Source organism: Zosterops lateralis (genome assembly GCF_965231275.1).
Source record: "Zosterops lateralis genome assembly, chromosome: 2".
Lineage (NCBI taxonomy): Eukaryota > Metazoa > Chordata > Aves > Passeriformes > Zosteropidae > Zosterops > Zosterops lateralis.
In genome coordinates, this window is record NC_139763.1 from 644,928 (window position 1) to 669,738 (window position 24,811).

The window sequence follows — 24,811 nt, forward strand, 5'->3', positions numbered from 1 at the left end:
GATTTATCAGTTCCTTCAATGATTTATCAGTTCCATCCATGATTTATCAGTTCCTTCAGTCCGGCTCCTGTTAACAAAAAGGGAAGTCCCGGCTACATTATCTCAGCACTATCTATTTTGACTAAAAAGTCTTTAATTCTTTTAAATCAATGCTTCAGGGTGTCTCTCTGAGCCCTGGGGTGTCTCTCTGAGCCTCCCAGGACCAGCCTCAGCCCCAGGTTCATTGCTGATGACTCACTTTGGTGGTTCACTGCTCTCTCCTGGAGCAAACCCAACATCTGGGCTGTGGTGCCACATCTGGCTGTGACTCCTGTTCCCCTCAATGTGGGATCAGCCCAGCCCAGCCCTGCAGGAAGGTGGGACCTGGGGAAAGAGGCACCTCAGAGGCTGCAAACACAGACAGGAGATGTTTTCCTGCCCCTCTGAGACACCCAGGGCAGGATTGGAGAGGAACTGGTGGAGTTTGGGGTTGGATTCTGCACAGGAGCCTCAGCGGTGCCCTGGGGCTGCCCCTGAGCTCTGACAGGACTCATCTATGGAATGGTTTGGGTTGGGAGGGATCCTAAATCCCACCCCCTGCCATGGCAGGGACACCTCCCACTGTCCCCAATGTCCAACCTGGCCTTGGGCACTGCCAGGGATCCAGGGGCAGCCACAGCAAATCTGGGAATTCCATCCCAGGGAACAATTCCTGCCCTCCTGCACTTTAAGGCCACTGTCCCCTGTCCTATCACTTTCTGCCAATATAAAAAGTTTCTCTCCCTCCTTTTTTAGCCCCTTTAGGTGCTCTGAGCTCTCCCTGGAGCTTCTCCTCTCCAGGTGAGCACCCCCAGCCTGGCTCCAGCCCTGTGGCTGCTCTGGATCTCTCCAGGTGCTGTTGTTGGTGTTTCAGGGCTGGAGCAGCTCTGCAGGTGCAGCTTTGCTGCTTTTGAATTTGGGAGAGAACTTTGTGTAATTTCAGCTCTTTCCCTGCACCGCGGGAGCCTCAGGTTGTTCCTGTGTTCCTTGGACACCTCCAGGGACGGGGACTCCACCGCCTCTCTGGGCAGTGGGATCCAAAGTTTAATCACACATAACCCTGGGCTTTGATTTAGAATAATTAAAATTAACACAGTTGTTGTTTTGGCGTTCTCTGACGAGGGTATTTTGTCCCTTCGCGGTCCCCGTCTTTGGCGCCCTCGGCCCGGCCCGTCCCTCCGGCCCCGCCCCCGGCGGGGAGGGGGGAGTGCTGCCGCCGCCATCTTTGAATCGGGCAGGACCCGCCGTGTTCCCCGGCGGGGCAGCGATTCCCGGGGGGAAAACCGGGGAGAAAACCGGGATGAGGGGCGGGATTAGTGTCCTCCAGCGGCCTCGGGCAGCGCCGGGAGCGGGGCGGGGAGAGCCGAGGCTGGGATCCCTGCCCGGAGTGAAGATGGCGGCGGCGGGCTCAGCGGGGCGGGGCGTGAGCGGCGGGCGCGGGAAGCGGCGGGCGGGAGCTGCCGGAGGGACCGGGGACACTGAGGGGACCGAGGGGATTCTGAGGGGATTCTGAGGGGATCCTGAGGGACTGAGGGGGTCCCGCCGCCGCCATGCACGTCGTGAAGCGAGGTGAGCGCTGCCCTCGCCCCGGGGGCGCCCCGGACGGTACCGAGTGCGGGGGATGGGGATGGCCCTGGGACCCCTCGGCTTGGGGGGTCCTCACGGCACCTGGAGGGGGATCCCTGCCCCGTTCTGGGGTTCCCTCTGCTTTGGGGGGTCCCTTACACGGCACCCGAGGTGAGCGGGTGGGATTTCCCCCGTTTGGGAATGGGGGATCCATCCTGGTCCCTGCTCAGCTTTGGGGGCTCCTTATGGCACACGGGAACCCCCTTTGGCTTTGGGGTTCCCTTTATGGCTCCCACAGAGGGTTCCCCACTCTCCCTTAGGAGAGTCCTGCAGGGGAGAGGGATCCCTGAGCTCTGATAGAGGAGATGGATCCCTGATAGAGAAGATGGATCCCCCAGCTCTGATAGAGGAGATGGATCCTGAGCTCTGATAGAGGAGATGGATCCCTGAGCTCTGATAGAGGAGATGGATCCCCCAGCTCTGATAGAGGGGATGAATCCTGAGCTCTGATAGAGGAGATGGATCCCTGAGCTCTGATAGAGGAGATGGATCCCTGATAGAGGAGATGGATCCTGAGCTCTGATAGAGGAGATGGATCCCTGAGCTCTGATAGAGGAGATGGATCCCCCAGCTCTGATAGAGGAGATGGATCCCTGAGCTCTGATAGAGGAGATGGATCCCCAGCTCTGATAGAGGAGATGGATCCCCAGCTCTGATAGAGGAGATGGATCCCCAGCTCTGATAGAGGAGATGGATCCCTGAGCTCTGATAGAGGAGATGGATCCCCAGCTCTGATAGAGGAGATGGATCCCTAGCTCTGATAGAGGAGATGGATCCCTGATAGAGGAGATGGATCCTGAGCTCTGATAGAGGAGATGGATCCCCCAGCTCTGATAGAGGAGATGGATCCCCAGCTCTGATAAAGGAGGAGATGGATCCCCTCAGCTTTGGGGGAACCCAGAGTGGGAGAACTCCCCACAGACCCCAAGAGTGAGGGATGAGACCTCTCTGTGTTGTGTCCCCTGGCAGGAGCTTTGGGTTTGATCCACCCCCCTTTGGTCCCAGGGGAGGGTCCCAGGCCGGGCTGGGGGTGCCCCCCAGCGGGTCCCCACCCTGGGAACGGGGTGTGGGCAGGTTTGGGTGGGGATCCTTGGGGTGCAGGGGGAGCCTCCCCTTTCTCTGTAGCTCAGCCAAGCGAGGCTGGCCCTGGTGGTTCCCACACCCAGTTCCCCCACGGGAGGGGCTGGGCAGGAGCTGAACTGGTCCTGACTGGGGGAGCACTGGTGTGACTGGGAGGGGCGTCTGGGCTGAACTGGGGAGCACTGGGGAGCACTGGTGTGACTGGAGGAGCACTGTGTACTGAACTAGTCCTGACTGGGGGAGCACTGGTGTGACTGGACAAGGGTGATGTGTGCTCAACTGGGGAGCACTGGTGAGCACTGGTGTGACTGGGAGGGGTGGTCTGTGCTCAACTGGGAGCACTGTGTGTGCTGGACTGGTCAGCACTGGTGTGACTGGGCAGGGGTAGTGTGTGCTTGACTGGTCCTTACTGGGCAGCACTAGTGTGACTGGATGGGCAGTCTCTGCTCAACTGGGGAGACTGAGAGGGGTGGTCTGTGCTGAACTGGGAGCACTGTGTGTACTAGACTGGTCCTGACTGGTCTGTACTGGTGTGACTGGAGGGGCGGTCTGTGCCATACTGGTCCTGACTGGTCTGTACTGGTGTGTGTGTCCCCAGACGGGCGCCAGGAGCGGGTGATGTTTGACAAGATCACGTCGCGGATCCAGAAGCTCTGCTACGGCCTCAACAGCGACTTCGTGGACCCCGTGAGTGCCCCTGCCCTCACCCCACCCTCCTGGGCAGAGCCAGGGAGCTCCTGCTGTGTCCTGGGCTGGGTGTGAGGATTCCTGTGGGTCCCTTCCCACAGGGTTTGAGGATTCCCGTGGGGTCCCTCCCCACAGGGTTTGAGGATTCCCGTGGGTCCCTCCCCACAGGGTTTGAGGATCCCTGTGGGTCTCTCCCCACAGGGTTTGAGGATTCCCGTGGGTCCCTCCCCACAGGGTTTGAGGATTCCCGTGGGTCCCTCCCCACAGGGTTTGAGGATTCCCATGGGGTCCCTTCCCACAGGGTCTGAGGATCCCTGTGGGGTCCCTTCCCAGGGATGTTCTATGAGTCTGTGAACTCTTAGCAAACATATCCAGAATTTTTTGGTTCTTTGCTTCCCCCAGGTGCAGAGACTGGAGGGGAAAATCCTCTTTCCCTGCCATAAATCCCTTTTCCCTCAAACCTTGGGAAAGCTGTTGAGCCTCTGGTACTTTAAAAAAGGCTTTTGTTGCTCCAGTTCCCATATTTTGGATTTGGTGGGTTGCTCCCAGTGTCAGTCTGCACAGCTGGAGCAATGGAACATGGAAACAGCTCTGGATCCCCCTCCTGGGCAAACACCAGGACAGAATTCCCTGCATTGCCACATCCCTGCATCATCTGAGCTGATTTGGGCTGGGCATTGGTCCCACTCATGGAAGTTTCTCCTTCCAGATGAGCCCAGGATGGCTCCCTGTTGGACCCACTGATGTCTGTGAGGTTTTTATGCAGGTCTCAGACCAGTTAAGGCTCTTCCCATGTCCCATGTGTTCCCATTCTGTCTGAAATGCCACCTGTACAATTGCCACTGGTCCTGTAGCCAAAACTCTCTGGGATGGACAGCAGGAGGAGGACACTGCTGACTTGGTGACCACAGCATGACGTGTCCTGACTTGCCCCCAGTGACTGGGACTTGATGGTGAGGACAGAAGTGAAATTCTGGCTCCTCCTGCCTCCTTGTGGCCCTGAATTCTTATTGACTCTGCAGTCCTGAGTGACCTCTTTTCCTGGTGCTCAGTTTCTCCTTTGGGACTTGGATCTGCTTGTGCCAGAAGCTTCCCAGGGCAGCAGTAACCCTCCCACAGCCTGTGCCAGTGTTCCCAGGGAGCCTGGAGATCTCACCAGCTGTGCAAAAGTAACAACAGTTCACAGAGCTTCCATAGAGACCGGTCAATCCTATTGAGAATAGGATCCCAGAAAGTCTGGGTTGGGAGGGATTTTAAATCCCCTCCAGTGCCAGCCCTGCCATGGCAGGGACACCTCCCACTGTCCCCAATGTCCAGCCTGGCCTTGGGCACTGCCAGGGATCCAGGGACAGCCACAGCAAATCTGGGAATTCCATCCCAGCCTCTCCCCACCCTGCCAGGGAACAATTCCTGCCCAAAATCCCATCTAAATCTACCTACTTTCAGCTTAAAGCCATTCCCTGTGTCCTGTCCCTCCATCCCTTGTCCCCAGTCCCTCTCCAGCTCTCCTGGAGCCCCTTTAGGTGCTCTGAGCTCTCCCTGGAGCTTCTCCTCTCCAGGTGAGCACCCCCAGCTCCCCCAGCCTGGCTCCAGAGGGGCTCCAGCCCTCAGAGCACCCCAGTGGCTCCTCTGGGCTCTCTCCAGCAGCTCCAGCTCCTCCCTGTGCTGGGCCCCAGGGCTGGGGCAGCTCTGCCGGTGGGGTCTCACCTGAGCAGGGCAGGGGGGCACAATCCCAATCCCTTCCCTGCTGCCCCCACTGTGGGATCAGCCCAGGACACAGGGATTTCAGGTCCCAGTGCTCATGGCCAGGGCCTGTGGAGCTTCTCCCACCCATCCCCAGCTCCTCCTCCCCAAGGCTGCTCATCCCTTGTCCCCAGTCCCTCTCCAGGAGCATTCCCAGCTCTCCCAGTCTGCTGCTCCAGTTTGTTTCCCTCCTCCCAGCCCTGGGATCCCTCTGAGCTGGGATCCCTGAGGCTCCTGACGTGGGACATTCCCTCCTGCAGGCACAGATCACCATGAAGGTGATCCAGGGGCTGTACAGCGGGGTGACCACGGTGGAGCTGGACACTCTGGCCGCAGAGACTGCGGCCACACTGACCACCAAACACCCCGACTACGCCATCCTGGCCGCCCGCATCGCCGTCTCCAACCTGCACAAGGAGACCAAGAAAGTCTTCAGTGGTGGGTGAACATCTCCAGCTGCCAGGGAGAGGGACACAGGGGGATGTTTGGGGCACAGAGATGTGGAAATGTCTCAGTTTGGGGGGTCCTGGGGGGCCCGGGATGGCTGGAAATGCCACGGAGGTGAAACCCGAGAGTTTGGAATTGCCTGGTCTGTGAAAAGCAGCTGTAGGGATGGAATGGTGAAAATTTTGATGGATTGAGATCAGTACCCACTTGCCTCCCCATTTATTTGTTTTTTCAGTGGGGTTTTGACAGAATTTGTAAGAGAAGTGGGTTGTTGAGGCTGGCAGTGCTGAACAGCAGAAGAGCAATTGTGTTTTTGAGGGACTGCAGGGGTTATTTCCAAGGATGAGCATTCCTGCCTGGCCCATCCCTGAATCCCAGTGCCAGGGGCTGCAGGGCCAGGCCTGGACATGTCCTGTTCACATCCCTCTTGTAGAGGTGTCTGTCTCTGCCTGGGCCAGCCCTGACACCTCAGCAGTGAAGGGTTTGGTAACTGGATGAACCTCACTGACCCCTGTGAGTTTTTTCTTGCTTGAAGGAGTGAAGCAACGACAGCAGGAGAAAAGAGGAGGCTGTTCTGGGTTAACTGCTGGCTTTATTCATAACTTATTTATTTATCTGCCCCAGCAGACACCCCTCAGCAGAAGCAGCAGGGGGGAAAAAAGGGGCAGGAAAAAAAGCAGGAAATCCCCCAATGTAACACCTTTTATTGGGGGGAGGAACTCAGGGATGGGTTTAACTGGGGATAAATCAGGGGCTCTCTGGATAAATGACACACATTGTGACAAATCAATAACTCGGGTGGGGAGACAGCTGAAGTCTTGTCCAATCACTTGGGGTTTTTCATGGAACTTTCCAGACTTTTGGGAGAGACCCCAAAGCGACAGACAAGGCCCAGGGGCTGGAAAACTTCTGACTGACACATAACTGGGGTTGGGGTGAAACCAATGAGGGTGGAACAAATGGGGCAAACCATTACAACTTATAAAAATGAACTTAATACAAGGAACAAATACATACATAAAACTGATAAAACCAAAACCACACCACCACACCCTCTCCCTCACAGATGTGATGGAGGATCTCTACACCTACATCAACCCTCACAACGGGAAGCACTCCCCAATGATCTCCAAAGAGACTCTGGACATTGTTCTGGCCAACAAAGATGTAAGTAGTGGGGTTTTGTCACTTCTAAATATTGAAAACTTAAATAATTTTCTTTTCTTATTTTTTTAAGCAAGCCAGGTTTGTTTAAGGGTAAAAAAGGCAACACAGAAACCAGTGCAGGGAGTGAGTGGAGAGTGTAAGAGGAGATGTAGGAGTTTTCTTCCTTCATGGATGTTTTTGTAGTAAAATTTGTTGTCTTGGATGTTCCCATTGCCATGATCAGCACAAATAATTAATTAGAGAAAAAGTACCTTGTGCTGGAGCAAAGTGAGGCAGCACTGGAGGGAGAGAAGAGATTTGGGTTTAGTTTCCAGGTCTGTGTTCTGACTGGGAACTTCCTTTTGTCCTTTGATTCTGTGTTTTGTTTCTTGTTCTCCAATTAAATTTCAGTCAATTCAGCCCAAAACTGAGTGAAAAAAAGGTTGTTGGGGCTGTGTTTTTGATGTTTTGAGGAAGGGCTGTTCCTGCTTCATTGCTGTGCTCTGGTGCCCCTCACACAGCAGAGCTTTGGGGCCAGGAATGCCAAAAGGGATAATAATAATAATAATAATAACATTGTGACACCTTGTAAATTTTGTTATTTCCTGCCAGCGCCTGAACTCTGCCATCATCTACGACAGAGACTTCTCCTACAACTACTTTGGCTTTAAGGTAAAGGGCACAGTGCCCTGGCTCTGCTGGGAAAGGTGGGAATGTTTATGGGATCCTCTGGACTGGGGCACAGGAGGAGTGGGACAGCAGCAGGCTGTGAGGGTCAAGGGGCCCTGCACAAATCAGCTCCCACTGGGATGAGTCATGGAGTTTTCCTGCTGCTGGAATATTTTACCTGTCGGGCTGGTTTCACAGCAGATCACACTGAGTGTTGTTGGATGCCATTCCTAAAGGAATTACACTAATCCTCAATAAGCCAAAGGAGGGAATTTTGCTTTTCCCGTTGTTTCGTGGAGCAGTTCTCTCAGGAGTGTCACCCTGAGATTTATTTATTTCTCCTGTCCCCTCTGCTGCCCTCAGTCCCAGCTCAGCTGTGCAGCTTTGGGTCTGGCTGGGTTTTAGGGCTCCACTGTCCCCGTGGCTCTGGGGACTCCAGAGAGGCCCTGTGGGCTCAGGGCACTGTGGAACCTCCTGCCTGTGCTCCAGGCTCTGTAATCCAAAGCTGGAATCTTCCAGTGGATTTGTGTATTTTCATCACCTCATTAAGCTAATAAAGAGAGGAGGAGCGGAGTGCAAGGGTGGTACAGCCTGGGATGAGGGGTGTGGAGATGATTGAGTTTGGAGTTAGTAGGGTTTTTATAAAAAATCAAATCTGCCTGTCTTGCTAAAATCCATCCTCTCTTTTAAAGACTCTGGAACGCTCCTACTTGCTGAAAATCAACTCCAAAGGTAAGGGCTGCTCCTAGTGCTGAGCATTTCTTTAAATATTTGAGTTCATTTAAATGAAATTAGAGCTCAGTTTAGGTGCTGTCCTGTCAGTGATGCAGGCCCTTGGCTTGTGGATATCCTGGGACACCAGGAGGGGCAGAGATTAATTATAAAATCATAAAGCTGAAACATAATTGGATTCTGGAGTGCATATTTGATTGGATTTGACTGTTAATACAGGTGGGGTTTTTTCCCCTCCTCTGTGAGAGCAGTTGAGCTTTGGAGCACATTGTTCCTTGAGTTGTTCAAAGCCTGATGGGATGAAGTCCTGAGTGAACAGGCCTGGTCCTCTTTGAGCAGGAGCTGGGCTGGAGAGCTCAAGTTCCTTCCAACCCAAATCACTCTGTGATTCCATGAAAACTCTGGCTCTGAGGTGTCCCACTGCAGCCTTTGGAACTTGCTGCTGTCACCTCTGTGACTGTCACATGGAGTCTCCTTTCTCCCTGGTTTCTGGCTGTGCTTGGTGGGTGAGAGCCTTGGCATCCCAAAATCCCTGTGCCCTGGGCAGCAGGAAAAGGGGATTGGGATTGTTCCCCCCCAGGTGAGGCCCCACCTGCAGAGCTGCCCCAGCCCTGGGGCCCAGCACAGGGAGGAGCTGGAGCTCAAGGAGAGAGCCCAGAGGAGGCTCCAGGATGAGCAGAGGGATGGAGCAGCTCTGCTGGGAGGAAAGGCTGGCACAGCTGGGATTGTTCAGCCTGGACAGGAGAAGCTTTGGGCTGAGCTCAGGGTGGCCTTGCAGGGCCTGAAGGAGCCCCAGGAAACCTGGAGAGAGACAATTCCCAAGGGCTGCAGGGACAGGGAATGGCTTTACCCTGAAGGAAGGCAGAGTTAAATGGATGTTGGGCAGGAATTGTTCCTTGGGAGGGTGAGGAGGAGCTGGGATGGAATTCCCAGATTTGCTGTGGCTGCCCCTGGATCCCTGGAGTGCCCAAGGCCAGGCTGGACATTGGGGACAGTGGGAGGTGTCCCTGCCATGGCACTGGGTGGGCTGTGAGCTCCCTCCCTGTAGAGACATCCGTGACTTACAGGGACAAGGTGCTCTGCACACCTGAGATATTCTAGAATATGTGGGTTTATTGCAAGGGCCGTGGGTAGAAAGGGCTTTGCCTTCAGCCACCAGCCTGGGCTGGAGGGAAGTGCCAGAGAGAGAAGGAGAGAGAGCAAGAGGGTTTGGGCTGAGGAGAGGGGAGAGAGAGAGCAAGGGGCAGGGTCAGAGTGCAGGGGGAAGAGAGCAGAGGTGAGAGCAGGGAAAGGAGAGCCAGGTCCTGGTTCCAATCCATTCCATCTCCTTTTGTGATGAATATTCTAATTTACAGTGACCAACCAATACAAGACACAAAATCCTATAGAATCTCCACACAGCCTATAAGAACTACTACATTACCATGTGTTATATTTTAAACTCTAAAAACTCCTCTTTAGACTTTTCTGTTTTGCTGCATTGACCTTTGGATCCCTCAGGCAGCAGAAGGGGATTGTTCAATCCAAAGGGATTCTCCTCCAGCTGCCCAGGCTGTTGTCTTCAGGTTATAGAGTGACTAAGGCTCGGGATCCTACAACTCAAAGTGAGCTCCCATTTCTATCTCAACTACAGGTTTCATATTTTCAGAATCTTTTGCCAAGCAATCATATTTATAAGGTTTCCCTGATTCATCTTTCCCAACACCTCCCAAGCCATCCCACATCATCCCTGTGTGTCCCTGTGTGTCCCTGCAGTGGCTGAACGTCCCCAGCACATGCTGATGAGGGTGTCTGTGGGGATCCACAAGGGCGACATCGACGCCGCCATTGAGACCTACAACCTGCTGTCGGAGCGCTGGTTCACGCACGCCTCGCCCACGCTCTTCAACGCCGGCACCAACCGCCCCCAGCTCTCCAGGTGCTGCCTCTCTGCTCCCTCCCCACGCCTCAGGGGACACTGCTGCTCTTGCACAGCCTCTGAAATGAGCAGCTGAGGGTGTTCTGTGAAGTTTTGAGCAGCTGCTGTCAAGTTTTAGCTGTGTTTGGGGGAAAACACACGGGTTTCTGTAAGTCCTAGAGATAATGGAAACCTTGACATGGCTCTTATTGTGTTGGAAGGTTCCTGATGTGCATAGTCTGCTGCAGGTTACCAGAGGAATCCTGAGAATTGGTTTCTAAAAGCAGGAAGCACAACTGATAGGTTTTTGGTATCGTGTATATCAGGAGAAGGATTATATTTTATAAAGGTTTAGTGTATTGGGAAAAGGCTCTTCCCCCAGAGGGTTCAGGCACTGCCCAGGCTCCCCAGGGAATGGGCACAGAGCTCCAGGAGCCTTTGGACAGCCCTGCCAGGGATGCCCAGGGGGGATTGTCGGGGCTCTGGATGATCCCTGTGGGTCCCTACAGCTCAGGATATTCTGGGATTCTCTGACTGGAAAAGATAAGCAGCCTCAGGCTCTGCTGGCTGTGCCCTGGAGCAGTCACAGGATGGAGTGTTTGTTAGGTCACACCAGAGCTTCACTGAGATGTAACTGGAGAGAAGAATTAAGAGGAATAACAGGTCCATTCCCAATGGGATTTATAAAACATGGAGAAAAGAGTGCCCTCTGTAATTTGGACCAAACTGTGCTCCTCAGATCCTTCTGAGGCTGCCAGAGCTCCAGGAGCAGTTGGGATGCCCAGGCTGGGATTGTACAGGACCCAAAACGGGACCCTGATCCTTGTAGGTCCCTTCCAGCTCAGGGTATTCACAATTCCATAATTAAAAATGTTTGATAGCAGAGGTGTCAGCAGCACAAGTATTGCTGCTGATGTTTTCTGTTCTGTCCTTTATTCACACCTGTGGGGCACACTAAAGGTCCTGTGTTTGCCCTGGTTTTTACAGCCTGGTGAAATTAAACACTTTTCCTTCCAATCTTTACCTGCTGAAACCATTTGTTTCCCCCAGCTGCTTCCTGCTGTGCATGAAGGACGACAGCATCGAGGGCATCTACGACACCCTGAAGCAGTGTGCCCTCATCTCCAAGTCTGCCGGCGGCATCGGCCTCGCCGTCAGCTGCATCCGAGCCACGGGCAGCTACATTGCTGGGGTCAGTGCCATTCACAGGGCACTGCTGCTGCTCCCAGGGGCTGCTGCCAGAGCAGGGCTGCCTCTCCCTGCACACAGCACTGAGCCTCCCTCACTGCTGCCTTGGCCTCGGGCAGGAGGGTTGGTTTTCCTCACTGTTTTGGCTTCCTGACAGAAACTCTTCTAAAAAGAGGATCTTGCTCCGCTGTTTGGTCAGACAGTTCTAATGTTTATCCATCAGCAGAGACTTGTGCACCAGCCCTTTGCCTTTTTGTGTCTCCCCAGAGCATCCGTGGATGTGTATTTGGGGTTTCTTATCACAGTGTGTGTAAACCTTGCCAGCCTTCAAGTGACATAAGGAGTTAGGGACATTTTATTAATTCTCACACTATATAGTTTTATATATTTACTATTTACTACTATTTACTATAACTATATATTTACTATAACTATATATTTACTATTATAGTTTATATATTTACTATATAGTGTGTTTGGGGTTTTTTGTCACAGTGTGTGTAAACCTTGCCAGCCTTTAGGTGACCTGATGTAGGGGAAAGGAGTTAGGAGGGACATTTTATTAACTCTCACACACAGTGTGTTTGGGGTTTCTTGTCACAGTGTGTGTAAACCTTGCCAGCCTTTAGGTGACATAATGTGGGGTAAAGGAGTTAGGAGGGACATTTTATTAACTCAGGGATACACAGCTGATACACACATTTTTGTCAGAAAAAATGTGGGGAAGGGATTAGAAATATTTGGTGGTGATCAAATCAATACAAGAGCTGTGCAGACTGAGGAAAGAGCCAGAGGAAATCCAGCCAGCCCCTGCAGGGAGCTGCTCTCAGTGATGGTTTTCCTGTGCCTCTGCAGACAAACGGGAATTCCAACGGGCTCGTCCCCATGCTCAGGGTCTACAACAACACCGCCCGCTACGTGGATCAGGGTGGAAACAAGGTACCTCAACAGGGGGCTGAGGGGAATGGGAGAGCTTCCACATGGGAAGGGTTGTGCCATGAGCACCAGGGAGCTGGTGGAGTGAGTGGTTGTGGGTCACACATTGTCATAAAAGGGCATTTTCCCCTGGTGTTGGGATCTGGTGTTCCCAGCTGGTTTGGGGTGTTGTGGGTACTCAGGAGCAGGGCAGGAGGTTTCTTTCCAAGGATAGTTTGTTCTAAACTGGATTGTGTTCCCTGTCCCAGAGACCTGGGGCTTTTGCCATCTACCTGGAGCCGTGGCACTTGGACATCTTTGAGTTCCTGGACTTGAAGAAGAACACAGGGAAAGAAGAGCAGCGAGCCAGAGACCTGTTCTTTGCACTCTGGATCCCTGATCTCTTCATGAAGAGAGTGGAAACCAACCAGGTGAGAACTGGGCTGGTGCAGAAAAGGTCTGGTAGTGGAGGAGCAGGTGAGCAGCCCTGGAAGGAGCTTGGGAAGGGCTGGAGCTGCTTTGCTCCTTGTTCCTTCCAGACCTTCCTGGAAGAGCTGCTGCTCCTTGTTTGAGAACTTGGCTGTGGAGAATGGAGCTGGGCAACTCCAGCTCAGTGTTTTGCCTAATCTTACAGCCCATGACTTGTTCTTGGACTTGTGGGCTGTCTTGATTCTTAAAGCATCAACATTTTCTTAGTAAATTGTTCTTCTTGTGCCTGCCACAGAATCCTGGATTGGTTTGGCTTGGGAGAGACCTTAAAACTCATCCCATCCCACCCCTGCCATGGGGAGGGACACCTTTCACTGTCCCAATGTCCAACCTGGCCTTGGGCACTGCCAGGGATCCAGGGGCAGCCACAGCTTTAACTAACAGAATGCCTAAAGATTTCCTCTGAATGTTTTTACAGGACTGGTCCTTAATGTGCCCAAATGAGTGTCCTGGCCTGGATGATGTCTGGGGAGAGGAGTTTGAGAAGCTCTATGAGAGGTGAGAAGAGTGAGCAGAGCTGTAAGTGTTTCCATGCTCTCAGAGCTGCCTGTGTCCCCTGGGATCCATTGCACAGGTTTGTGGGGGGCTCAGGGGTGGCCACTGGGGTTGTGTCCTTCACACTGTGCCCTGTCAGGGTGGAGCTGTGTGTGAGTGACCCTTTTAGCCTCTCAGGGGGACAGTGTCCCTGTCAGAGGGACATCCTGGAGTGATCCCCACTCAGAGCACTTTGTGTGGAATCGTTGTGGTGAAAGATTTATTTCCCTTAAAGAAAGCCAGTGCTGCTGCCCTGCTGTGAGGCCTCCCATGCAGAGCTCAGCAGAAAGGAGGGCTCTGGCTGCTCCAGACCCCCAGGATTTAAAAGGATTTTGCTGTTTGGGGCTGTGGGGCTGACAGGGCCCCGTGTGTGTTGCAGCTACGAGCAGCAGGGCCGCGTGCGCAGGGTGGTGAAGGCCCAGCAGCTCTGGTACGCCATCATCGAGTCCCAGACTGAGACTGGCACCCCCTACATGCTCTACAAGGACTCCTGCAACAGGAAGAGCAACCAGCAGAACCTGGGCACCATCAAGTGCAGCAACCTGTGCACGGAGATCGTGGAGTACACCAGCAAGGAGGAGGTGGGTGTGGGAGCTGGGAGTGCTCCTGGGGCAGATCCCTGGGATGTGTCTGGCTGTTACCTGGGGAACAGGCAGCTGAGAAACTTCCGGCCTGAGTGAGTACTCACAGCTCTTCCACTGACTCTGGGTTCCCTTCCCACTCCTCTGGAGGATTTGGGATGAGACAAGACACCCTTCAAGGGGAAAGTGACAAGGAACAAATGGGGCTTGAAAATTCCTTCCAGCCCAGACCCTTGTGGGATTCTCTGTAATGAGGTTTTCCAGGCAGTAGGACTGAGCAGGGCAGGATTTTTCTAGTCACACCAATTTCTGCTGAAATTCCCTGAACTGTCATTACCTTTTGCACAACTTGTGACGTGCCAGAGGACCAAAGGGTGCACTTGGCAGGTTCCCTGGCGGGTTGTTCCTGTGCAGTTTGGGGCAGAGCTGTGTGTGCAGTGATTGATCCCCTGTCTGTGCCCACAGGTGGCTGTGTGTAACCTAGCCTCCATTGCCCTGAACTTGGCAGGTTCTCTGGAGGGTTTGGGGCAGAGCTGTGTGTCCAGTGGTTGATCCCCTGTCTGTGCCCACAGGTGGCTGTGTGTAACCTAGCCTCCATTGCCCTGAACATGTACGTCACCCCTGAGCACACCTACGACTTCAAGAGGCTGGCAGAGGTCACCAAGGTCATCGTCAGAAACCTCAACAAAATCATTGATATCAACTACTACCCTGTGCCAGAGGTGAGTGCTGGCCTGGGGTAGGGATGAATCCTGCCCAGAGCAATCCCACAGCAGTCTGGGGCACAGGGAATCCCAGGGGAACTCCACAGAACTATTTGGAGCTCCCCAGGTGGGACCTGTCAGTGCCACAACCCAGAGCAGCTCTGTAGTAAAGCAGTTGTAGGAAACCTTCCCACTCTGGTTCTGCCACTGGAATTTTTTCATGTGTGAGGATTTCCATGAAGCACAGACCAGCACTAGGAACAGAGAGAAGGATCCTGGGAAGATCCTGAGAAAATAACTCACTTTGGTTTGTTTTACAAGTCCCTAACAGGAGGGGGCTGGCAGGTGGGGGTCAGGCTCTGCTCCCAGACAGCAAGGAAAAGACACAAGGAAATGTGCCAGGGGAGGTTTAAATTGACCATTAGGATAAATTTATTAATGGAAAGGGCTGTCCAGCCCTGGCACAGACTGCCCAGGGCAGAGGTGAAGTCCTCATCCCTGGAGGGGATTTAATATCCATGTGGATGTGGCACCTGGGGACATGGTCAGTGGTGGCCTTGGCACTGCTGGGCCACAGTTGGACTTGGTGGGCTCAGAGGGATTTTCCAACCTCAGTGGTTCTGTGATTCTGCTCTGTTAAATGTCTTTATTTATCAGAATGTGCTGAATGTTCATTGACACGCTGCAGAAAGAACTTTATAATAATAATAGTTGTTAGAGTGGTGTGTATTTATCCATGTCGAGATGTGTGGGGAATAATTTCACCAAGGACATGCACACCCACCAGGAAACTTGCCTTCTTTATTATTCCCTGAGGTTTTACATGTGCATGACATTCTGTGGTCTTCTTTTATACATATTAATTCTCTGACTTTACTTATCTGCACTTGGTATGGTAATTACTCCACACCCTTTTGGGCATGCTCAATCCTTAGTGGTGGTGGTCTCCAGGCCGTGGTGGTGGTTTTCTGATATTCACTTCTTCACTTTTATCTCTCCCATGTGTGCTTTGGCCTTTTTGGCACGTTTTCAAGGGAACATATCATCTTAGAGTTTGTGGTTTGTTTTTTTTTATCTGCACCCTTAGCCCTGTTCTTCTGCTGTTTAGGCTGGTTCTTCTAGTTCTTTTGAGTATGCTGAAGGTTTCCCATACTTGTGGTGCTCAGATATATGTGAAAGGGTCACAAACACAGCATTCAGTGTTCACTAAATGTCTTCTAAAATGCGATCTCATATATTCTAAAGTACTACTTGGAATACTCTCTAACATACAGTATATGTTCTTAAATCTACTATAAAGGATCAGCTGGGATTTTTCAAATCTAAGTCTCATTCATCCTGGGTTAAACAATCACAATCCGTGCTGAGGTCTAACAAACTCAGTCTGGGCCTCAGCAGACAGGGGCAGGAGGGAAGGAGTGCTGATGCTGAGCTCGGGGCACGCTGCAGCACGAGGTGTAGGGGCCCTTGCAGTCTGGTTTCCCCAGCTGGGCTGTCTTCAGCCGTGGTGTCCCCAGCTGTGCAGGGCTGTCCCCAGCCGTGCTGTCCCCAGCTGCTGTCCCCAGCCATACAGGGCTGTCCCCAGCCATGCTGTCTCCAGCTGTGCAGGGCTGTCCCCAGCTGCTGTCCCCAGCTGTGCAGGGCTGTCCCCACTGTGCTGTCCCCAGCTGTGCAGGGCTGTCCCAGGCCGTGCAGGGCTGTCCCCAGTCGTGCTGTCCCGTCCCCAGCTGTGCAGGGCTGTCCCCAGCCATGCTGTCCCCAGCTGTGCAGGGCTGTCCCCAGCTGTGCAGGGCTGTCCCCAGCCATGCTGTCCCCAGCGGTTCAGGGCTGTCCCCAGCTGTGCAGGGCTGTCCCCAGACATGCTGTCCCCAGCGGTTCAGGGCTGTCCCCAGCTGTGCAGGGCTGTCCCCAGACATGCTGTCCCCAGCTGCTGTCCCCAGCCATACAGGGCTGTCCCCAGCCATGCTGTCCCCAGCTGTGCAGGGCTGTCCCCAGCTGCTGTCCCCAGCTGCTGTCCCCAGCCATACAGGGCTGTCCCCAGCCATGCTGTCCCCAGCTGTGCAGGGCTGTCCCCAGCTGGCCTGTCCCCAGCTGCTGTCTCCAGCCGTGCTGGGCTGTCCCCAGCCGTGCTGTCCCCAGCCGTGCTGTCCCCAACCGTGCTGTCCCCAGACGTGCAGGGCTGTCCCCACCTGCGGTCCCCAGCTGTGCTGTCCCCACCTGTGCAGGGCTGTCCCCAGCCGTGCAGGGCTGTCCCCAGCTGCTGTCCCCAGCCATACAGGGCTGTCCCCACCTGTGCAGGGCTGTCCCCAGCTGCTGTCCCCAGCTGTGCAGTCCCCAGCCGTGCAGGGCTGTCCCCAGCTGCTGTCCCCAGCTGTGCTGTCCCCAGCTGGGCTGTCCCTGGCCATGCAGGGCTGTCCCCAGCTCTGCTGTCCCCAGCCGTGCAGGGCTGTCCCCAGCCGTGGTGTCCCCAGCTGTGGTGTCCCCAGCTGCTGTCCCCAGCCGTGCAGGGCTGTCCCCAGATGCTGTCCCCAGCCATGCAGGGCTGTCCCCAGCTGTGCTGTCCCCAGCTGCTGTCCCCAGCTGTGCTGTCCCTGGCCATGCAGGGTTGTCCCCAGCCATACAGGACTGTCCCCAGCCATACAGGGCTCTCCCCAGCTGCTGTCCCCAGCTGTGCTGTCCCCAGCTGTGGTGTCCCCAGCCATACAGGGCTCTCCCCAGCTGCTGTCCCCAGCTGTGGTGTCCCCAGCCATGCAGGGCTGTCCCCAGCCGTACAGGGCTGTCCCCAGCCGTGCTGTCCCCATGGTATCCTGAGCCGTGCTGTCCCCGCAGGCCGAGCGCTCCAACCGGCGGCACCGCCCCATCGGCATCGGCGTGCAAGGCCTGGCCGACGCCTTCATCCTCATGAGGTTCCCCTTCGAGAGCCCCCAGGCCCAGCTGCTCAACCAGCACATCTTTGAGACCATCTACTACGGGGCCCTGGAGGCCAGCTGTGAGCTGGCCAGGGAGCAGGGCCCCTACGACACCTACGAGGGCTCTCCGGTCAGCAAAGGGGTGAGTGCCAGGGGCTGGGGCAGGGAAAAGCTCTGCAGGTCTGATCCTGTGTGCCCTGGGCTGCTGCAGGGACCTGCTCTGTGGCAAGGGGGACCTGAGGGAGCCGTGCCCTGGAGCCAGGAGGGACATCCCTGTCCTGGGGACACCGGGGCCACCATCCCTGGCCAGAGGGAAGGGATTGTCCTGCTCTGGGCTGGGCTGGGGCTGGTGAGGTCTCACTCCCAGTGCTGGGGACACTTCTGGGTGTCTCAATAAAAGATCAAAAGATGCTGGAAAGTGTCCAGAGGAGGGACACAGGGCTGGGGAAGGGTCAGGAGGGGCCCCAGGAGGTCACTGTCAGGGCAGCCTGGAGCAGCCTGAGGTCAGAGCTCCCCGGGGCTGCAGCTCCTCCCGAGGGGCAGCGCAGGGACAGCTCCGGGCTCTGCTCCTGCCACAGGGAACAGCACCCAGGGAGCGCCTGCAGCTGGGCCCCCAGGGATTGAGGGGGGATTGTAGGGCAAGGCTCTTCCCCCAGAGGGTTCAGGCACTGCCCAGGCTCCCCAGGGAATGGGCACAGCCCCAGAGCTCCAGGAGCCTTTGGACAGCCCTGCCAGGGATGCCCAGGGGGGATTGTTGGGGCTCTGGATGATCCCTGCGGGTCCCTTCCCACCTTCAGGATATTCTGGGATTCTCTGATTGGAAAAGATAAGCAGCCTCAGGCTCTGCTGGCTGTGCCCTGGAGCAGTCACAGGATGGAGTGTTTGTTAGGTCACACCAGAGCTTCACTGAGATCTAAGTGGAGAGAAGAATTAAGAGGAGTAACAGGTCCATTTCCAATGGGATTTATAAAACATGGAGAAAAGAGTGCCCTCTCTAATTTGGACCAAACTGTGCTCCTCAGATCCTTCAGTATGACATGTGGAATGTCACCCCCTCTGACCTTTGGGACTGGAAGGCTTTGAAGGAGAAGATTGCCAAGTGAGTAGCCCTGCATGGTTTGTAGGAGATGTGAGATAAAACCCAGACTGGGCTGGGTGGGAGGGACCTCAAATCCCACCCAGTGCTACCCCAGCCATGGGCAGGGACACTTTCCACTGTTCCAAGCCCCATCCAGCCTGGCTTTGGATATGGATTTGATAAGTTCTGTCTGCTGAGAACTAAAGGCAGGGTCCAAGTGTGAAAACAGCCCCATGTGTTCCCCCCATCTCAGCAGATCTTTCCTCTGAGCTGTTTTTTGGGTGGTTTCTTTCATTTTTGTCCTTCCAAGGCCGAGGAGCCCACCCTCACCGCTCTGCTTCAGCTGAGCTCTAATTCCATTTTGGAAGCATCCAGCAGAGGATTGGTGTTCCCATTAAACAAATGCAGTGAGGGGTGAGCCATGAGCTGGCCTTGGGGGCTCTTCCTGCTGCCAGGGAACATCCTGAAGACAGGAATCCCTGAAGTGTGATTAATGGACTAATTCTGTCTTGTTTGGCTCTGATTTTAAATGTGGTAAATCTGTCCCCTGTCCTGTGTGTAGAGAGATTTCAGCCTCTTCACAGGCTGCTGGTTCAGTTGTGGCTTGTGCAGTGCCTGGCAGATTGTCTTCCCTGCACCCCACCCTGTGACTGAATCATTTGGGAAAAGCCTCTGATGAGAGATGAGAGCAGCAAAGCCCCTAATTCCACTTCCCCTTGACTCAGAGTTCAGTGGTGCTTCCCTTTTCCCTGTGAGGCTTTGCAGTTGACCCCAGATTTTCCAGTCCCTGCTGTTCTCTGTTCTCTCTGCCCTTTCCTGTGCTGTGTCCCTCGTGTGCAGCCCCCTAACTGTGCCTGCTGTCCCCAGGTATGGAGTGAGGAACAGCCTCCTCATCTCCCCCATGCCCACAGCCTCCACTGCCCAGATCCTGGGCAACAACGAGTCCATCGAGCCCTACACCAGCAACATCTACACACGCAGGGTCCTCTCTGGGGAGTTCCAGGTGAGCTCTGGGGGAAGGGCTTTGCTCTTTTTATTGCTGAGGAGGTACAAGGGGAGGCCTCACACCTTCAGGGGGGATCAGTTCAGCTGGGTGTTTGTGTCCAAGCACCAGTGCAGCTCTGTGTGTTCCACAGTCACCGTGGAATAGGGGAAATTATAAACAGCTGCTGCTTTTGTCTGGGGAAAAAAAAACCTCTGTGGGGCTTCAGGGTGGGTTGCAGGAATAACTGCTGAGAGGGGTTGGGGATGGGGTGGAAGGGACATGGGAAAAGGAGCTGAGAGCAGTCCTGAGAAGGAGCTGTGAAGTATTCAGGGGTCTGAGGAGGCCATGGGAGAGCTCCACAGGCTCAGAGGGTCTGTCAGGTAGGAAAGGGAGTGAAACAAGTTGAGTTCTGGAGGCTGGAGTCAGCAAAGAGCCCTCTGGAGACAAGGGGAGGCTGTCCCTGTTGGGGAGGTGTGTCCATCCCCTCCGGGGGTCTCAGTGCTCCCTCCTGGCTGCAGGATCACCCCAGGCAGGAGTGGGGAGGTGGAACAGGAGGATCCTTGTCCTGCCTCCCTGTGTGGGGCAGGGGGACAGGGAGCCCAGTCCCAGCAGGGAAAGGTGGCTGTGTTTTCTTCCCAATGCTCAGCCTGCCCCATTCTGTTCTTTCCCCTCCTGACATCAGTCCTGACTGTTTACACCCTCCTTTAGGAGCTCAGGTTGTGCCCAGTGGCCCTGCACAGCAGGAGATCTCTCCTTTTCCCATTTTTTGGAGTTCCTCATGCAGGGCAGCTCCATACAGCCCCCTTTCTAATTTGCCATGTCCAGAAGAATCCCAGAATGGTTTGGGGGGACCTTAAAGATCATGAATTTCCAGCTCCTGTCCCAGGCTGCTCCAAGCCCTGTCCAGCCTGGAACACTTCCAGGGCTGAGAGCCTGTCAGGAATGTGCAGGATCTTGTTCAACCATTTAAAAACCTTTGGCTTCTGCCCCTCCCAGGTTGTGAATCCCCACCTGCTGAAGGATCTCACCGAGAGGGGCCTGTGGAACGAGGAGATGAAGAACCAGATCATCGCCCACAACGGCTCCATCCAGGTACAGGGGGAGCAGCCCAGGGGGTCCTGCAGGCACCTCCTGCTCCTTCTGGATTCCCAATCCTCAGGATGATGATAAAGGGCTGATTTCATAGTAGGGAGTGTCCTGAGCTGTGAGGGACCCACAGGGATCACTGATCCAGCTCCTGTCCGTGCCCAGAGCCCCAACAACCCCCCTGGGCATCCCTGGCAGGGCTGTCCAAAGTCTCCTGGAGCTCTGTGCCCATTCCCTGGGGAGCCTGGGCAGTGCCTGAACCCTCTGGGGGAAGCAGAACCTTTCCTGATCTCCAGCCCATCCACGTGTGACTGCTGAGGGGAGCTGAGAGGAGCTGAGCATATGTACTTGGTGCTTGTGGACACAGGATGTCCAGAGGAGGCCACCAAGTTACCAGAGGGATAGAACACCTCTCCTGCAAGGAAAGGCTGAGGGAATTGGGATTGTTCAGCCTGGAGAAGAGAAGGCTCCAAGGTGAACCAGCTGTGGCTTTCCAGGACCTAAAGGAGGCAACAGGAAACGTGGAGAGAGAGTGTTTACAAGGCAGGGACAGGACACAGGGAATGGATTCCCAGTGCCAGAGGGCAGGGCTGGGTGGGATCTGGGGCAGGAATTGTTCCCTGGCAGGGTGGGGAGAGGCTGGGATGGAATTCCCAGATTTGCTGTGGCTGCCCCTGGATCCCTGGCAGTGCCCAAGGCCAGGCTGGACATTGGGGACAGTGGGAGGTGTCCCTGCCATGGCAGGGGTGGGATGAGGAGAACTTCAAGGTCTCTCCCAACCCAAACCATTCAGGGATTGTGTGTTTGGATTCAGGGATGGAGCTCAGCTGTACAGGCCTCAGTTCCAGTCAGGATTGCTGCAGCCCCAGCAGTCACTGAGGAATTCCATGTTATAAATGGGGATATTTGGGCAGTCAGTGCTTCCCACACTGGAAAACTCCTTCTGTTCCTTCCAGAACATCCCTGAGATTCCTGATGACCTGAAGCAGCTCTACAAGACCGTGTGGGAGATCTCCCAGAAAACCATCCTGAAGATGGCTGCGGACAGAGGGGCCTTCATCGACCAGAGCCAGTCCCTGAACATCCACATTGCTGAGCCCAACTACGGCAAACTCACCAGCATGCACTTCTATGGCTGGAAACAGGTACTGCAGGGGCTCCTTCCTGCTGGGGGGGCTTCCCCTGGGGCTGGGGGGCTTCCCCTGGGGCTGGGGGTACTTCCCTACAAATGGGGCATCACCTGGGATTGAGGGTTCTTCCCCACACATGGGGCTTCCTCTGGGGCTGGGGGGCTTTACCTGGGGCTGGGGCTCCTTCCCCACACAGGAGGCTTCCCCTGGGGCTGGGGGGGCTTCACTTGGGACTGGGGGTCCTTCCCCACAAACAGGGCATCACCTGGGATTGGGGTTTCTTCCCTACAAACTGGGCTTCACCTGTGGCTGGGAGTTCTTCCCCATAAATGGGGCATCACCTGGGATTGGGAGTTCTTCCCTACAAATGGAGCATTAGCTGGGGCAGGGGCTCCTTCCCCACACATGGGGCTTCACCTGGGATTGGGGGTTCTTCCCTACAAACTGGGCATCAGCTGGGATTGGGGGTTCTTCCCTATACATGGGGTTTCACCTGGAGCTGGAGGTCCTTCCCCTCAAAGGGAACATCAGCTGGGATTGGGGGTTCCTCCCTACAAATGAAGCTCCACCTAAGACTGGGGGTTCTTCCCTACAAATGGGGATTAGCTGGGGCTGGGGCCTTGTTCCCAAAAACAGGAGCATTACCTGGGATTGGGGGCTTGTTCCCAACAAATGGGGCAGTACTTGGAGGGCTTGTTCCCAAAACACAAGAGCTGTGCCTGAGACTGGGGGGTTGGATCCCAAAACACAAGAGCTGTGCCTGGGACTGGGGGAACCCGTTCCCAAAACACAAGAGCTGTGCCTGGGACTGGGGGATTTGTTCCCAAATCACAAGAGCTGTACCTGGGACTGGGAGCCCTGATAAATTTGGCACCCAGGCCCTGATAAGTCCTGGCAGAGCAAGTTGGTCTCAGCGATTCCAGGCAGGGCAAAGGGCTGTTCCCTTCCCAGAACCCCGTTTTCCCCGGGGGTGCCTGCAGAGCTGCTGTGCATTCCTGAGGCTCTGTGTGTGTCCCCAGGGCCTGAAGACTGGCATGTACTACCTGAGGACAAAGCCAGCTGCCAACCCCATCCAGTTCACCCTCAACAAGGAGAAGCTGCGGGAGCGGGAGAAGTCGCGGGAGGAGGAGGAGAAGGAGAGGAACAAGGCAGCCATGGTGTGCTCCCTGGAGAACAGGGAGGAGTGCCTCATGTGTGGCTCCTAAGGGCTGGCCCAGGGCTCCAGCAGAGCCATTCCACCTGCCTGGAGCTGCTCTGCTGGGATAGGAGCATCTGGAATAACGCGAGGATGCCGAGGGTGGGGCTGGGAGGGGGGTGGTGTAGCTTTCCCATCCATAGGGATGGGGCACACGGATGGGGTGAGCATTGCTGTAGTAGCTGGGCTTCCCATGGGGATTTCAGGGCTCTGCTGTGGCCTTCCATGCAGCCCTGCAGGTGGGACTGGGGACAGGCCACTCACAGGTGTGTCCTGGGCACTGCAGACTGTGCCTTGCAGCCACCAAAGACTGTTCCTGGTGTCCCAGAGGGAGCAGCACCTCTGGCTGTCCCTTTTCCTTGGCTGGGAACTCCTGCAGGGTGTGTTCAGTGTCTGCCAGGGCACAGCAGTGTCCCCACCCTGCCAGAGCCTCCTCCCACTGCTGCTCCCTCTCCTTGTCCCCTCCTCTGGCCTCTCCAGAAAGCCTTTGGAAAGAGCAGATGGGTGGAAGGGGTGTTGCTTCCTGGGCTCTTCTCCCTCAGCTGGCCAGGGCAGAGCCTGGCACTGGCTGAATGTCCTGCAGTGGGGCCAGGGAAGGCAGTGCTGCTGCCCTGCATTTTATTCTGCATTAGATTCACTGATTTAGTCTAATAGCTCAGGCAGTTTCCTGGCAGGGGGGCCAGTGCTGTCCTTGGCCACAGCTCAGGGCCATTTGTCAGGCCACAATGGTCACCTGCCATCTCTTCAGGGAGCTCCACTTCCCCACCCCAGGGTAGTTAGATCTTTTAAACAATTTACTGCTCCTGTACTCCCTCCCTGCTCCAGCTCAGTGGGGCTTCAGGCAGTTCTGCAGTATTTATTGAACTCATGAACCACAACCCACTCCCGATCCAAACTCTTAATAAAGTGTGGAATGTTGAAGGAATGGCTGGTGCTACCTTGGGAACACTTGGTGTGATGAGAAATGACCTCTGTGGTAACAGGTTGGTGCTGCTTCCCACAGGGACATGGGGACATTGTCCCTCACAGGGACATGGGGACATTGTCCCTCTGCACAGCTCCTGGCAGGAGGGGACAGGCTGGGAACTGGACTCTGCTACAGGAACAGGGATGGGAGGAGAGGGAACAGCCTCAGGCCCGGCCTGGTTCTGTCCTGAGCTCTGTTCCCAGTTCTGTTCCCAGCACTGACCCCAGTCCCGGTTCGGGTCCTGCAGTTCCTCTCGGAGCCGCCGGGGGGCGCTGGTGGCTGTCGCAAATGTCCCCAAATGTCCCCAAGCCTTCCCTGACCTTCCTTGACCTCCCCAAACGTCCTCAAGTGTCCCTAAATGCCCCCAAACCTCCCCAGATGTCCCCAGACCTCCCCAAACCTCCTCAAGTGTCCCCAGATGTTCCCAAATGTCCCCAGACCTCCCCAAACGTCCCCAAGTGTCCCTAAATGCCCCCAGACCGCCCCCAAATGTCCCCAGCCCTCCCCAAACCTCCCCAAGTGTCCCCAAACGTTCCCAAATGTCCCCAGACCTCCACAAGTGTCCCCAAACCTCCTCAAGTGTCCCCAGATGTTCCCAAATGTCCCTAACCTCCCCAAATGGGGATGGCTCCAGTTTTCCTCGGGCTTGGGATTTCCCTTCACCCCCGGCAGCTCCGGTGGGCCCTGGGGCACGGCTGTCACCGCGGACTGGGGACACTGGAGGGGACAGAGCCGGGACACCCGCTGGGCTGCCATGGCAGGTCCTCATGGAACAGCGGGGTGGGGGAATGGGGCGGGACAGGGAGAATGGGACAGGGAACGGGACAGAGACACGAGGGGGACAGGGCAGGACAGGGAATGGGACAGGGACAATGGGGAAATAGCACAGGACTGGGGACAGGACAGGCACACTGGGGGACAGGATGGGCTCTGGGGGGACAGGACAGGGACACTGGGGGACAGGATGGGCTCTGGGGGGATAGGACAGGGACACTGGGGGGACAG

At 55.4% G+C, this 24,811-nt stretch overlaps 1 protein-coding gene across 1 annotated transcript; it reads left to right on the forward strand.

The window, feature by feature from the left end:
• The first annotated feature begins 1,468 nt into the window (after window positions 1–1,468).
• RRM1 (ribonucleotide reductase catalytic subunit M1) lies at window positions 1,469–23,595 on the forward strand. Its single transcript, XM_083881449.1, has 19 exons — window positions 1,469–1,587; window positions 3,323–3,411; window positions 5,415–5,592; window positions 6,668–6,768; window positions 7,360–7,419; window positions 8,109–8,148; window positions 9,904–10,066; window positions 11,096–11,237; window positions 12,089–12,172; window positions 12,418–12,579; window positions 13,056–13,135; window positions 13,551–13,752; window positions 14,325–14,474; window positions 17,286–17,507; window positions 18,388–18,464; window positions 19,311–19,446; window positions 20,425–20,520; window positions 21,471–21,659; window positions 22,664–23,595. Exons 1-19 carry the CDS (start codon window positions 1,569–1,571, stop codon window positions 22,847–22,849), a joined length of 2,376 nt encoding a protein of 791 aa, XP_083737575.1. The 5' UTR covers window positions 1,469–1,568; the 3' UTR covers window positions 22,850–23,595.
• Window positions 23,596–24,811: the final 1,216 nt, after the last annotated feature.

Excerpts from the sequence above, each read along its gene's own strand:
- RRM1 (XM_083881449.1), top strand. Across the intron at positions 17,508-18,387 it reads GCTCTCCGGTCAGCAAAGGG|ATCCTTCAGTATGACATGTG; the intron begins GTGAGTGCCAGG and ends TGTGCTCCTCAG. Across the intron at positions 20,521-21,470 it reads CCCACAACGGCTCCATCCAG|AACATCCCTGAGATTCCTGA; the intron begins GTACAGGGGGAG and ends TGTTCCTTCCAG.